General features: G+C 32.2%; 1 protein-coding gene and 1 pseudogene across 1 annotated transcript; one reads left to right on the top strand and one right to left on the bottom strand.

The window, feature by feature from the left end:
• Positions 1–218: 218 nt before the first annotated feature.
• On the top strand, positions 219–6328 carry LOC18051190 (annotated as a pseudogene).
• Positions 6329–10387: 4059 nt separating this feature from the next.
• Positions 10388–12324, bottom strand: LOC18051188 (3-oxo-5-alpha-steroid 4-dehydrogenase 2). The gene is made up of 2 exons (XM_006445602.1): positions 11992–12324; positions 10388–10870 (listed from the first exon to the last, which is right to left on the bottom strand). Exons 1-2 carry the CDS (start codon positions 12322–12324, stop codon positions 10388–10390), a joined length of 816 nt encoding a protein of 271 aa, XP_006445665.1.
• Between the last annotated feature and the right edge of the window lie 324 nt (positions 12325–12648).

Here is a 12648-nt window from a genome sequence, read left to right as displayed (position 1 = left end):
GATAGGGCATTTTTTAATACAAATGTCATGATATTTCATTCATAATGTCCATGTGGTACCACAAAACCTATACCTATCCTCATATGTCAAAATCTTAATTTCATATCGAACTTACAATATACTTTTGCATTTGCTATTCTTTTTTTAAAAATGAGTTTGACTAGGAATTAGATACCTAATATCTTAAAGGTTTTTATTCAGCTTCCTATAGTTAATGACCAATCTATTTCTTTTTTCTGGACTTATTATGAATGTTTGTTCACATAAAATGTAGGACTGGCCTAATCAAATTTAGGTAGCCTGATGATTAAGAGTGATTAAATCTGAGGTTTGCACAATTCTTCATCATAGGAGAGGGTGTCCGTGTGGCACAACCCTTAGCGGTCCCATAGCTTGAAAGAAATAATATTATCACTACACTTTATGATATTGCTATTCAAAAGAACTTTCGTTTATATCTGGTTTCTCGGTATGTTTTCTTGTATACAAACATCAGACTTAGGCGTGGGAAGATCTACACCGGCACCTCTGCTAACGAGTCCTTACGTTTTCTGTGATACACAGGTGAAGGAATTTGAGTTCGAATCAGTAAATTTGAAGTCGACTCAGCAAAATAGAATCAGTACGTGCTGCTTTCCCAAAAAATAAATTCAGTTGTTGAGGTTTTCTCGGCATCAACAATGTAATCGTATATATTTTAATTTTATAAATTTAACTCTATTTTGTCGATAAATTTAACTCTATTTTTTCGTTATAGATAGAAAGTAAAAGAGAAGAATAAATAATTAATAATATTCTGTTTGTTTGTTTTTGTTGGAATCTTGTCTTCTTAACTGCATAAACTCTACGCAGACAATCTGTATATGTTGCTCTGTTTCTCTTGCTCCGTTTGGTTCTCTTAAAAAAGCGCAGGTATTAATTAGATTTACAAATTATTATTATTATTATTATCATCATCATTATCATTATTTTTTTTTCTGATTCTGCAATTTTATTATTACTTTTGATTATTGATTGTCATTGTTGAGCTTTATATGTTTTTGTTTAGTGCAATTGTATTAATTGTTTGAGCAATAACATTGGAGCTGGCTAATTGATGACACTGTCTAATCACCTACTTATGGTTACAGGCTTACTTAGTTGCTATTGTTTTGGGTATCTAAGTAATTGTTATGCTTCTGCAGATTTTTACAAGAATTGCAGCTAAAGTGTTTTCTATACAAATTAGAAATGCTTAGGAAAATTTAAGCACAATTTTACACAATTATGTGTAATTTTACATAATTTTACAGCTGAAGGGTTTTGCATAATTTTACAAGAATTGATTCTCACTTTTACTGGAAACTAATCCGGTATCATAACCAGCGGTGGATTTCAACACCTAAATCCAAAACACAAACTTGAGTTTGCACTGTTTTTCAGTTTCAACAACTATGGATCGTCTTGATGGTTCTGCTCGTCTCATGATAGTCTCAGACCTTGACCTTACAATGGTAACATATTTGGTCTTCACCACTTGTTGGTAGACTCGACTGATTACTTGATCTGAATTTTAACTACTTTTTATTGTAATACTTGAATTTATTTTGGTTGCAGGTAGATCATGATGATGGAGAGAACCTTTCTCTTTTAAGGTTTAATGCGCTGTGGGAAGCCCATTATCGTCAAGATTCTTTGCTAGTATTCTCAACTGGAAGGTCACCTACAATTTACAAGCAGTTAAGGAAAGAAAAGCCCTTGTTGACTCCAGATATAACAATTATGTCGGTGGGAACTGAGATTGTATATGGCGAATCAATGGTACACGATGATGGCTGGGAGAATTATCTAAATCATAAATGGGATAGAGGCATAGTCTTGGAGGAAACCGCCAAGTTTCCTGAACTTGCTTTTCAGGTATGTTTATTTTTCTCTAAATGGATGGTATTGATGGAGCAAGAAGTCTTGTCTTTGGACCATTAATACTGCGAAATTACTTGTTATTATGTTTTGTTCGCTGAAATTTTAGCGCAATCATTTGCTTAACAGTTTCAGAAATAGGCTGCATTCCTAACATTTTACAGTTGTGTTATGTGCTTATAATATGGTGAAAGAATATGATTTATCAATCAACTAAACTGGTGACCTATGTATTGGATTTTGTTATTTGACTCGTATGGGACACTGCAGTCAGAAACTGAGCAACGACCTCACAAAATTAGCTTCTTTGTGGAAAAGTTTAAGGCCTTTGCAATAATGAAAGCTCTGTCAGAACGCTTGGAGGAACGTGGGGTAAGTTTGAATTGCTGATGCTTGTCTTCGTGGGGAGCAACTGGCAACCTTAAGCAAAGTATTATAGGCATGCTGAAACATGTTAAAGAATGTCTCTTTTTTTTTTTTTTTTTTTTTTTTTTTTTGGCATTTATAGCTGTTGCGCCTCAACACTCTTATTATGCGAATATCCTTTTGATCTTAATATGTTCTTGGCCAGTTAGATGTAAAATTGATTTTTAGTAGTGGCATGGCTTTGGATGTATTACCAAAAGGTGCTGGAAAAGGACAGGCTCTTGCATATGTGCTTAAAAAATTCAAAATTGATGGCAAAGTACCGGTTAATACTCTTGTTTGTGGTGACTCTGGAAATGATGCCGAATTATTCAGCGTTCCTGACATATATGGTGTGATGGTTTGTATTTCATAGATGTTTATATTTGTTGGCATATTATTGTTGTTTTGCATCATTCTTATCTTTGGACATTCTTATCTTGGATAGGTGAGCAATTCACAAGAAGAATTGTTGCAGTGGCATGCAGAAAATGCAAAGGACAATCCTAAAATAATTCATGCAACTGAGAGATGTGCTGCCAGGATCATGCAAGCCATTGGTAAATTCGGCCTTGGTCCAAATGTCTCTCCAAGAGATATTAGAGACTTTCAAAAATGCAAAGTGGGCATTTCAGTCCTGGTCATGAAGTTGTGAAGCTTTATTTGTTTTATGAGAGATGGCGGCGTGCAGAAGTTGAGAAATCTGAGCACTATATGCAAAGCTTAAGATCAGTCTTTGTAAGTTTCTTTTTCTGATTTTTCTTGTAAAAATTTTGGTTCCCCCCCCCCCCCCCCAGCGGGGAAAAATTGAATGAATTTTATCTGGAATAAATTTGAGCATTACCATACTGGAATAAATATTTACCTGCAGAGATCCATTTTTTATATCTTGGTCCTTTATACAGAAGGTCAATTGCTAAAGTGAATAATGAAATGTCAAAACGTGAGTGGAATTAAGTCATGAGATATAGTACTGATTCACTTGAGTGAAAAACAAATGTTTTGGAATTTATATTCGATAATGAATGATTCGTCCAATTCATATTTTATTCAATTCTTGGTTGTCACAGTCCAAGCAGTTTGAATGTTCCAACAATGTATCTGATACTAGATAACATGCCCAATAATTGTCCTTGAACGGACACTTGTGTACTATTCTCATGCTCTTACCACCATCTGTAATTATGTACAGCTATGTTCTAGATAGAATATTTATTTATTTTGAAAATGTGGTTTATAAATATTTAAAAACTTCAAAAACACAAGAATGTTGATAAAAGACTTATTGTGTTTACCCACAGTATTCATTGGGAATTATTGTTCATCCCTCTGGAACCGAGCAATCAATGCATCAATGCTCAGATTTGATGGAAAATTTGTATGGCGATAAACAAGGAAAGCAGTATCGGGTATGGGTGGATCGAGTTTCCTCAGCGCAAATTGGCTTAGATGCATGGCTTGTGAAGTTTGATAAGTGGGAGTCATCTGGTGAGGATTTTTAATTTCAATTAATTTTCTTGACATTTTTACTTGTTATAGCTTGTGCTTCTGTAATCTTTATAGTCTTCTAACTTCTAGAGTGTAGCCCTTTACATATAACTGTGAGTGGATTTTGGACACTGCCTAGGTCTGTTCTGCTTAGTTAATTCCACAGACAACAAAACCGAAATCTACTTTGGCATCAATATAACCAAAATTCTGGATGCTATATGACCATAGTCAATTTTTTGACTTGACCAAGCTGGTGTAGACCAAAAATCGTAGAACTTCTGGTTTGTGCCACTGGAAGCTAGTCTTAGCTTCAGCTTTCTGGGAGCTATTTGTGATAAAATGGAGAAAGCAATTTAACCTTGGCAAATTTATTATTGAATTAAGAAAAAATTTTCCCACCGGCTCAGTCATAATGTGGCAGTTATCCGTATAACAATAATTGCAAGTGGCAGTTGTAACTCTGTGAACTTTTTCATGTCTGCTGCAGTATGGTAGAGTTTTTCATTTATTATTATTATATTTTGAAAACTAGTTGATAATTAATTGTACAAGCGGCTATCTTTCATCCAGTCATTGGAGAAATAGAGAATGAGATTGTGATGGTTAGTTATGCAATTAGGTGTCAATCAAAAACTTCTTGATCAGCAATACCAACCCAGATGATTATTCCAAATTGTAAATTGGCTAAAATTCCTTCTGTGTCTCAAAATATATATATATATATATATAGAACTTATGCATTGCTTGGGAGTGCACATTAATTTATTAATCTCTATTGTTGGTATTGGCCATCTAAATCCAAGAAAATTTTAAGAAAAGCTGTAGAACCAACGGCTACTTTGTAATTCAAGAAGCAGGTAATATACAATTCAAAAGCACCACTGTAAAATGACCAAAAACTACAAAGAATTATAAACGTACAAATTTCCAGCTTGCCCAAAGCATGAGCAGTTTGTAGCATCAAAAAGCTTTCATAAGCAATTGTTATACCATATTCTTGATGTATTGTCATTGTGCAGTCGTTTAGATTTACTGGTACTTTGTTTGAGACTCCTGATAGTTTGCTGCCAATTGGTAAGTGCTGCTAATTGGTAAGCTTGTTCTAGAGTTCAACTATTCATGAAATCCAATGATGTCAGCATTTTCCAATTTTGGAGGGCTGATTGGCTTATTTTTTACATGATATTATCCGACAGTTTCCTTCACTTTTTCACTCTCCTACTGCATTGAGATTGAATGGGGATAATGAAAGTTGTTCCAGATGAGATTGAGAACCCATGATTGTTTTATTAGAAATTTTTTATTTAGTTTGTGGAACTATCATATATGCTCAGCCTTATTTTCAGTTTGCCACTTTTCATGTCATTATTTTCAGTTTCCCTCTCTTTGAATATTGGAGAGATTTCTGTATGAAATGGTACTTCTTTGGTGTTAGGTTATCAGATCATCTTTCATGCCCCTTCATGAATAGATTGTGTGGGTCTTGTAATGTAAATGGCATGTTAATTTTGTTGGAGTTTCTTTTATCTTCATTGATGATCTATTCCTATAGGAGAGGAGCGGCAATGCTGTTTGACGACAGTTTTAATGAGTTCGCAAGTATGTCTAAATTAGACCATTTTCTCATGGTTTACCACTTAATGATATTATGAGAAACATCTTAAGCAGGAATTCAGTTACCAGTGTTTTCTTGTCGGTTTGAGCAGAACATGGCCTCAGATGAGTACAAATGGATGCACGTGCATCAGACTTGGTTGGAGGGTTCAGAATCCAAATCAATATGGATTCTCTAGTTTACACAATAGGTAAGCATTTAATATCCAAAAAATGTGTACAAATTCTAAATAGCATTCATCATTTATTACTTTCCTCTTCTTTCTCTTTGCTGGGCATTCATATCAAAGATCAAATTCATCAAACACTCTGCATGACTGCATAAGCATTAAAAAATCACAGTAAGTGTTCCAGCAGGAATGATCCCCACTATGAGCTTATATTCTATCTTAGTGGGAATTTAAGGCCGAACATTGCCAAAGCTGCTGGTAAGAAACTAGTTAATGGACATTTGCAATTTTGCATCATCAAGTAGTAGTCGAATCATGGGGGTTAGAAAAACAAATTTGATTAGGTCATCAAATTTAAGTACCACCAAAAGGTATTATCATAAACTCGATTTTTTTTTTCATTCTTCCTTGTTTGTGATGATTATGTGATCATCTTATTTTCGAAGGGAAGGGTTACATTGTGGACCTGTGAGGTTTCACTCTGATAGGCATACCAGATGTCCCTGCCCTGGAGATCAAGTGAAGATACTATTTTCAATTTTCATCATCAAATTACACTATTGGTTGGGGGAGGCATTGGCTACTTGATTTTGTTTATGATGCAGATTGCATCGCATAACGTTCAGAGTGTAAGATTGCTATTGTATTGCGTGATATCAAATGTTCTGAAGAAAGCATTCCGTTCAACTTTCACAAAAGATGTAATACGTAATCACTTTTTGGTTGCAAGGTATTTCACAATTGTTTAATTACCCCTCCCATCAGTTTATAGCCTCTTATCTTTCATAGTTCCATATGCAAATCTTCCTTTCAGTTTTGGAAGATTCGGGAACGATTGACAAGGAAACAATATCTGTAACCATATTAAAACAACAAAGTGCATTCACTTACACTTTAAGCCCCCGGTGAAAAAAAAATTAAAATAAAATACCTTCAACTCTTAACTGCAATGTTTCCAGCTGTTGCTAGTGTATATAGATATAAATTAAAGGAAATTGGACTCTTCCCAGTATATATTGTTTTATTATGGATTTATGGGATATTAAGAAAATTGAAACCTTCAACCATAGTTTTTAACAGAGTGCTTTTTTATTATTTCAACCTTATTCCCTATTGCTCTAACTTCAAAAATCAAATGGAAATTACATCCCAACTTCTTAACTCTTTTTTATTTGTAACCAAAAGACGACAGACTCATTGCCACTAAAACTTCAGAAAGCTTCTTGCTTCTTCTTTCGACACAAGTTAGCAACATGACAAGTTACTTCATTTGGTTTTTTTTTTAATTAATATTGTTGGTAATTTTTTAACCCATATATGTTTATTATGCTGCTTTTCTATTTTTTCGTAGTTTATTATCTTCTATTTACTTGTAATATAATTAACGAGTGAAAGTTTACTTGTTTCAAGTAGTGCAATGCAATTATCGTATATATAAGAGGGAAGCTCTGAAAAAAGCAACTAGAAAAATTGTTCAGATACCAGTAAATGAGGTTTATTAAGGTCGTGTTATAAATGCCCTGACTAAACCTATTGATACTTGACGTGAAATTTCATCTTCTGAATTTAGATTATTTGAATTCCCCACTCTCAGTATTATTTCGAGATGTTCCAGAGATAAGCCTCTTCAAACAGAACTTAACTTATTGTCATGGATTTGATGATATCTATAGGATAAGGTTAGGAAAATTAATTATTGGGGTTAGACAGATTGGTAAAACAACAGTAGCTACGGATATGATTCTTAACCATTCTCTTTCATTTTTTTAAAAAATACATATATACTTTCAACATTGAATAATGAAACAAATGCTTGAACAGTTGTAAGGGGGTTAAAAGCTCATTCAATTCCTATATCTTGAGGTTAGTGTTCGTTTAGTCTTTATATTTTTAAAAATACCTCAAAACATTCATCACGTTAAATTATTAACACCCTTGTCATTACCTTTTGTTTCTTATAACTTACTTTTGTAATATTATCCTCTTACAATAATGTTTCTCTTTTTCTTGGACATTAATAAAAAAATTAAATTACTAATTTAACCCTAAAAAAAATATTAACTTTTGTGGAACACTCTGCGGAGTTAGTATATTAATTTCTTATTTTGTTTTTGAGATTAAATTGGTAATTTATTTTTTTTACTTTATGTCCAAAAGAAAGAAAAATTATTGTAAGAGGGTAGTATTATAAAATTAAGTTAAAAAAAAAAGTAACGGCATAGGTGTCAATAATTTAACAGTAAGAATGTTTTGACATATTTTCAAACATATAGAGACTAAATAGGTACTAATCTTATAGGAACTAAAGGAGTTTTTACCGATTGTGAGCGTATGTTAAATTATTCTCTATCTGCAGTATATTTACACTTGCAGGAACGAAACCTTATCCTTTAGATAGTTGCCCGCAAAAGAATTTATATGTTTTTGTTCGCTTATTTAAATACTATAATGCTTCGGTTTAATGTATACTATATGTTTAGTCATTCATCTAATTTACGAATAAGTTCATAAAAATTAGCTCGGTTTAGTTTACTGGTTGGATTTCATTCATTCCTTTACCTTTCAATTCCGGTGATCTATTTCCTCTACGGCTAGAGATGGGCCAATGCGCCGGACGACACAAGGCACGACACGTGTCTGTGCAGCACAGCACGACACAGACACATTTTGGTGGGGCACGCCGGGATTAGATAATATTGGTGACGACTTGGCGGCTCTTTCTCCCGAATCTAATTGATATCGAATCAACTATGTGCCGGACTTATAAGTTTAGGCACATGGGCTTTAAAAGTATGACACGATGAAAAAGCTTGTAATAAACACGTTTTATTTTTTAATGAAAATAAACTTAAAATTTTATGATTTTACAAATAACCTGAAGTTGAATTTTTTAAATTCATTTAATTTTTAGTTTAAAAAATACTATAATTGATTTATATTTATAATTTATTAAATAAATAATTGATATCATGATTTTAATGAATAAAATTATAAATATCATGATTTATAAATATGCATTAATATTATTGTGAACTATGTTATATGACTCTATATAACTTTAAGTTAACAATTAAGTTAACCCTTAAGAAAAATTATTTATTTATTTATTTATTTATTATTATTATTATTAAGTATTAAAAAAATTCTACTACTATAAGGTTAGACTTAGAAATTAATATTATATTTTCTTACTATTATTAGTTTATTATTATTGAATATGGACTTGAGTTTTCAATTTTTGATTCTATTAAATTTGAATAAAGACATAGACCTAAAATATATATACATAAACTTGAAAAAAATATACCAACAGTTTTGTATGCGCTTTTAAAAATTTAAAAGTTTAGTGGGTTTTTTTTTTTTTAGGCACGGCACGACACAACCCATGGCACGACACGTGTGGGTACGACACGAATGGGCACGACACGTGTGCCGGACCGGGACTAAGTAAAACAATTTAGACACGGCACGAAACAAATTGTGAACACGGCATAACACGGACAAGAGCACGCATAGGCCTTGCTTTGGTGGCCGGCCCATTGACCATCTCTATCTACGGCCAATCTTTGAAGATAAGTAGTGTTGCATTTTTTTCTTTTTTTTTGTTTCGTTATTATAATTCATTATGGAATAGAATTAAGGCCTTATTTAGGGAGCCCCGAAGGGCATGCAACGGTTGGTAACCAGTAAATTATGAGTCGCTGGCCACTGCGGTTCGATTCGTGGGCAAATAAAATTTATTTGGGCTCAGCACACCCCTTTACATTTTTAAAAAAGCAAAAAAAAAAAGGCTCTCTTTAAGGACAGCAAAATCTGGATCCGGATCTAAATTAGTATTTTTATTTTTGAATCTGCATCTGGATCCGCATATGTTTATACGAATACAGATGCGGGTAATATCTGCACGGATTGCAAGAAATATTCCCGATATCTAGATCCGCATAAAATTAAAATTACATAATTTAAAATATAATTTAAGATTCAACGATTTACCTAATAACGTTAAATAAAATCCAATTATAATTCAACAATCAACAATTCAATATCTAAAATAACATACGACGCTATGAAGTCAAAAAAAAAAAAATAGCACAATATAAATCAAACATCAAGAATAACATAAGTGGAAGTATAAGACCACCACAAATTCACAAATAAAATTATCAAAACACCACAAATCCACATAAAATAATGCAAGATCCCAATATATTTCTTAATTTAATCTAACTTCTATAAGTTTTTAATTAATCCTATTATGTTTTTTCATTTAACTTATACATTTTTTTTCATTTAATTTTAATTTAATAAATAATTAAACTAAAAATATACGGATCTGGATATCCAATTTTCCGAATCATTTGCATCCAGATTCGGATTTGGATCCTGATGGATTCAAAGTTTTAGGATCCAGATCTTCCAAATCTTTATGGATTCGGATTGGATCCAGATATTTTTGCTATCCCTATCTCTATTTGATATTAAGTACAATATAGTTTTTAAGCTACAGTTACTGTGAGGGGAAAAAAACTTTAATTATGAAATAAAAGTTAAAAGTGTGTAGAAAATAAGATTTTAAAATAATAGTTTTGACAAAAATAATAAAAATGTTATAAGCTTTTCATTATACAAATAGAGGATCAAATTAACTTAGTTTTCAAGTCACAACAGGTAATGTTTATCAAATACTTTAGTAATGTAATTTTTAAGTTACAACAATCTAAGGTCAATACCAAAAGGGACTTAAGTCACTGAACTGCTCAATAAAGTACTACAATTGCTAACTAATTAAATTAGAAAAATAAAAGTTACTAGAAAATATATGGAAAGAGAGCCTTGACATGTTTGGGGAAGTGCTCAAACTTGGAAAGGTACCAAGTTCGAGTGATATAACTCCTTCCCATCAAGTAAAAAGTTACTCCCAAAGCATTACAAAATGCATAGAGAGTTTGAGAAATGAAAAAGATGCCCCAAAACTCTATCAGCTCAAATAGGTAGTGTGGGCAAACAACTTTATCAAATAAACCACCGGTTGGAATCCTGTACTCTTTTTCACCATTTCTTCTCATTCTTGAGAGGAGGTAATGGTGGTAGAAATTGCCACTTATGCCCAAACAAAATAAAATTATCCCAACAAATTTCAAATCGATAGTTGGTTGATCAAGTATTAATTCTTCTCTTTGAGATAGGCGTTGAATATAAATCATTGTTGTTGTGGTAATGACATAACCTAAACTGACAACAATCGCTGAGTCAAGAACCATCCCACCGCTGTACTTGTGAATGAACAGCACCTGCAAAAGGTTAATGGTAGAAAAACTGTTACTTCTCATCAGCTTGTTATTGATGTATTTTCAAAATTTTACAAAACTAATTCATCTTCAAACGTTTATTGTGTCCAAGTTTTGAAACACATCATTAACAAAAAATTTCAAGCTAACATAAAAGTTTTGACCTATCATAACCAACCAACTACTCTTCTAACCTATCATAAATATATGTACATAAACACATAGTCCTTAACTTATGCATGCCATTGCGAACCATAATGTGCGACGGTGTGCATATATATATATATATATATATATAGACACACACAAACAGACATGCACATATATATTGTTACGATCAGACAACTACAAATATTTATAATTAGGCATCAATTAGAAGCACTTTAGATCAAGTCTAAAAAGCAGAGCTTAGATTAATCGGGGAGATGTCTACTCACATCCAATTTATAATTAGGAAAGTATGAGTCTACGTGAGAGAACTCGAATTATTACTCTCAAAATACATATAATATATTTTACAAGTAGGCTGGGAGTAGATTTTTTTTTTCCTTTTTGGATTACCAGTTAATGCAATCGTAAAATTTACTAGTTTCACACACACACACATATATATATATAATTGGAATTCAAACACCAGCCACAGTGCTGGACTCTTAGGGTCTCTTTTTCAATAGTACCAATTGAAAAAGCTTAAAAGTCAAATTCAAGAAATGACGATAAAAATAAATGAAATTGATTCATTCTTAAGGATTTAGAAAGAGACGCATCAACAAAAGTAAAAAACTATTTTAAAGTTAACTAATTATTAATAACATGAACAAGTACTAAAATTTAAGTTTTAAGGGAAAAAAAAAAGAAAAAGAAAAGAAAGCTCGGATTTTAGGTAGCATGTCGCAGTTGTATAAAAAAGATATAGTACCATGTTTGTTGGAGGGATTCCTGGATCTTATTAATTCGATAACTTACCTCTATATATAGAAAGATGTAAAGGTTCCCACGCTGTAATTAAATGTGTTATAATATTTAAAAACTCATTTATAAAGTTATAAAAATCTATCCCGCACTTTAATAAAATTTAAGAATCATTATTAGAAACTGGTATATATGTATGTATATGTGTTTACCTCAAAGATCCTTTTGAAGAAATGAAAAGTTAGAGCCGAAGTAAGCAACCGAAATCTGAAACCCTCGAAAGGACAAAGCCATAATGAAGCAAGACCTGCGAAAAACGATGGTGTATAAAATAAAAGCATGCCTATTTTGCTAGAAATATTAATCTCCTTCTTCTTTGCAGATTTTATAGATCTAGAGTTGAAGTTCCAAAACTTTGAATATTTCATGTGCTTTCCCTTAATTTCTGAATAGCCCAAGGATGCTGCAAATACAACCATTCCCACACTGATAATATTTAAGGACAATGAAACAGGTGGTGGGAAAAATATTGAAGCGAAAAACATGGCTTCTTTTTTTTTTTTTTTTGGTTGATTTATTTTGTAACGAGCAAATGTAAGACGATAATTAAGAGTGAGGGGGAATATGAGATTTATAGAGAAAGCTGAGGCATTGAAAACAGTACTGATAATAAAAATATGAATTGAATAAATATTTCCATCTTGGATTTATTGAAATATTTAATACGTAGCAAGTGGCCGGCTGTATTAGGTCATGTCATGATTTGACTTTGTGGTTTACTTAATAAAATAAACCCACCATTATCGGTTTAATTTATAACTAGGAAAAATTCTGGTCTGTCCACTAAAAAATTCTCGATGTTGAAAAAC

The sequence above is a fragment of the Citrus clementina genome, unplaced genomic scaffold, assembly GCF_000493195.1.
Source record: "Citrus clementina cultivar Clemenules unplaced genomic scaffold, Citrus_clementina_v1.0 scaffold_2, whole genome shotgun sequence".
Classification (NCBI taxonomy): domain Eukaryota; kingdom Viridiplantae; phylum Streptophyta; class Magnoliopsida; order Sapindales; family Rutaceae; genus Citrus; species Citrus x clementina.
Note: the sequence above shows the minus strand (reverse complement) of the source record. Positions and strands in the feature narration are given on the sequence as shown.

Coding starts and splice junctions, on each gene's coding strand:
- LOC18051188 (XM_006445602.1), bottom strand. CDS start 12,324: ATGTTTTTCGCTTCAATATTTTTCCCACCACCTGTTTCATTGTCCTTA. Junction 10,871..11,991: donor TCTTCAAAAGGATCTTTGAG/GTAAACACATAT, acceptor AACCTTTTGCAG/GTGCTGTTCATTCACAAGTA.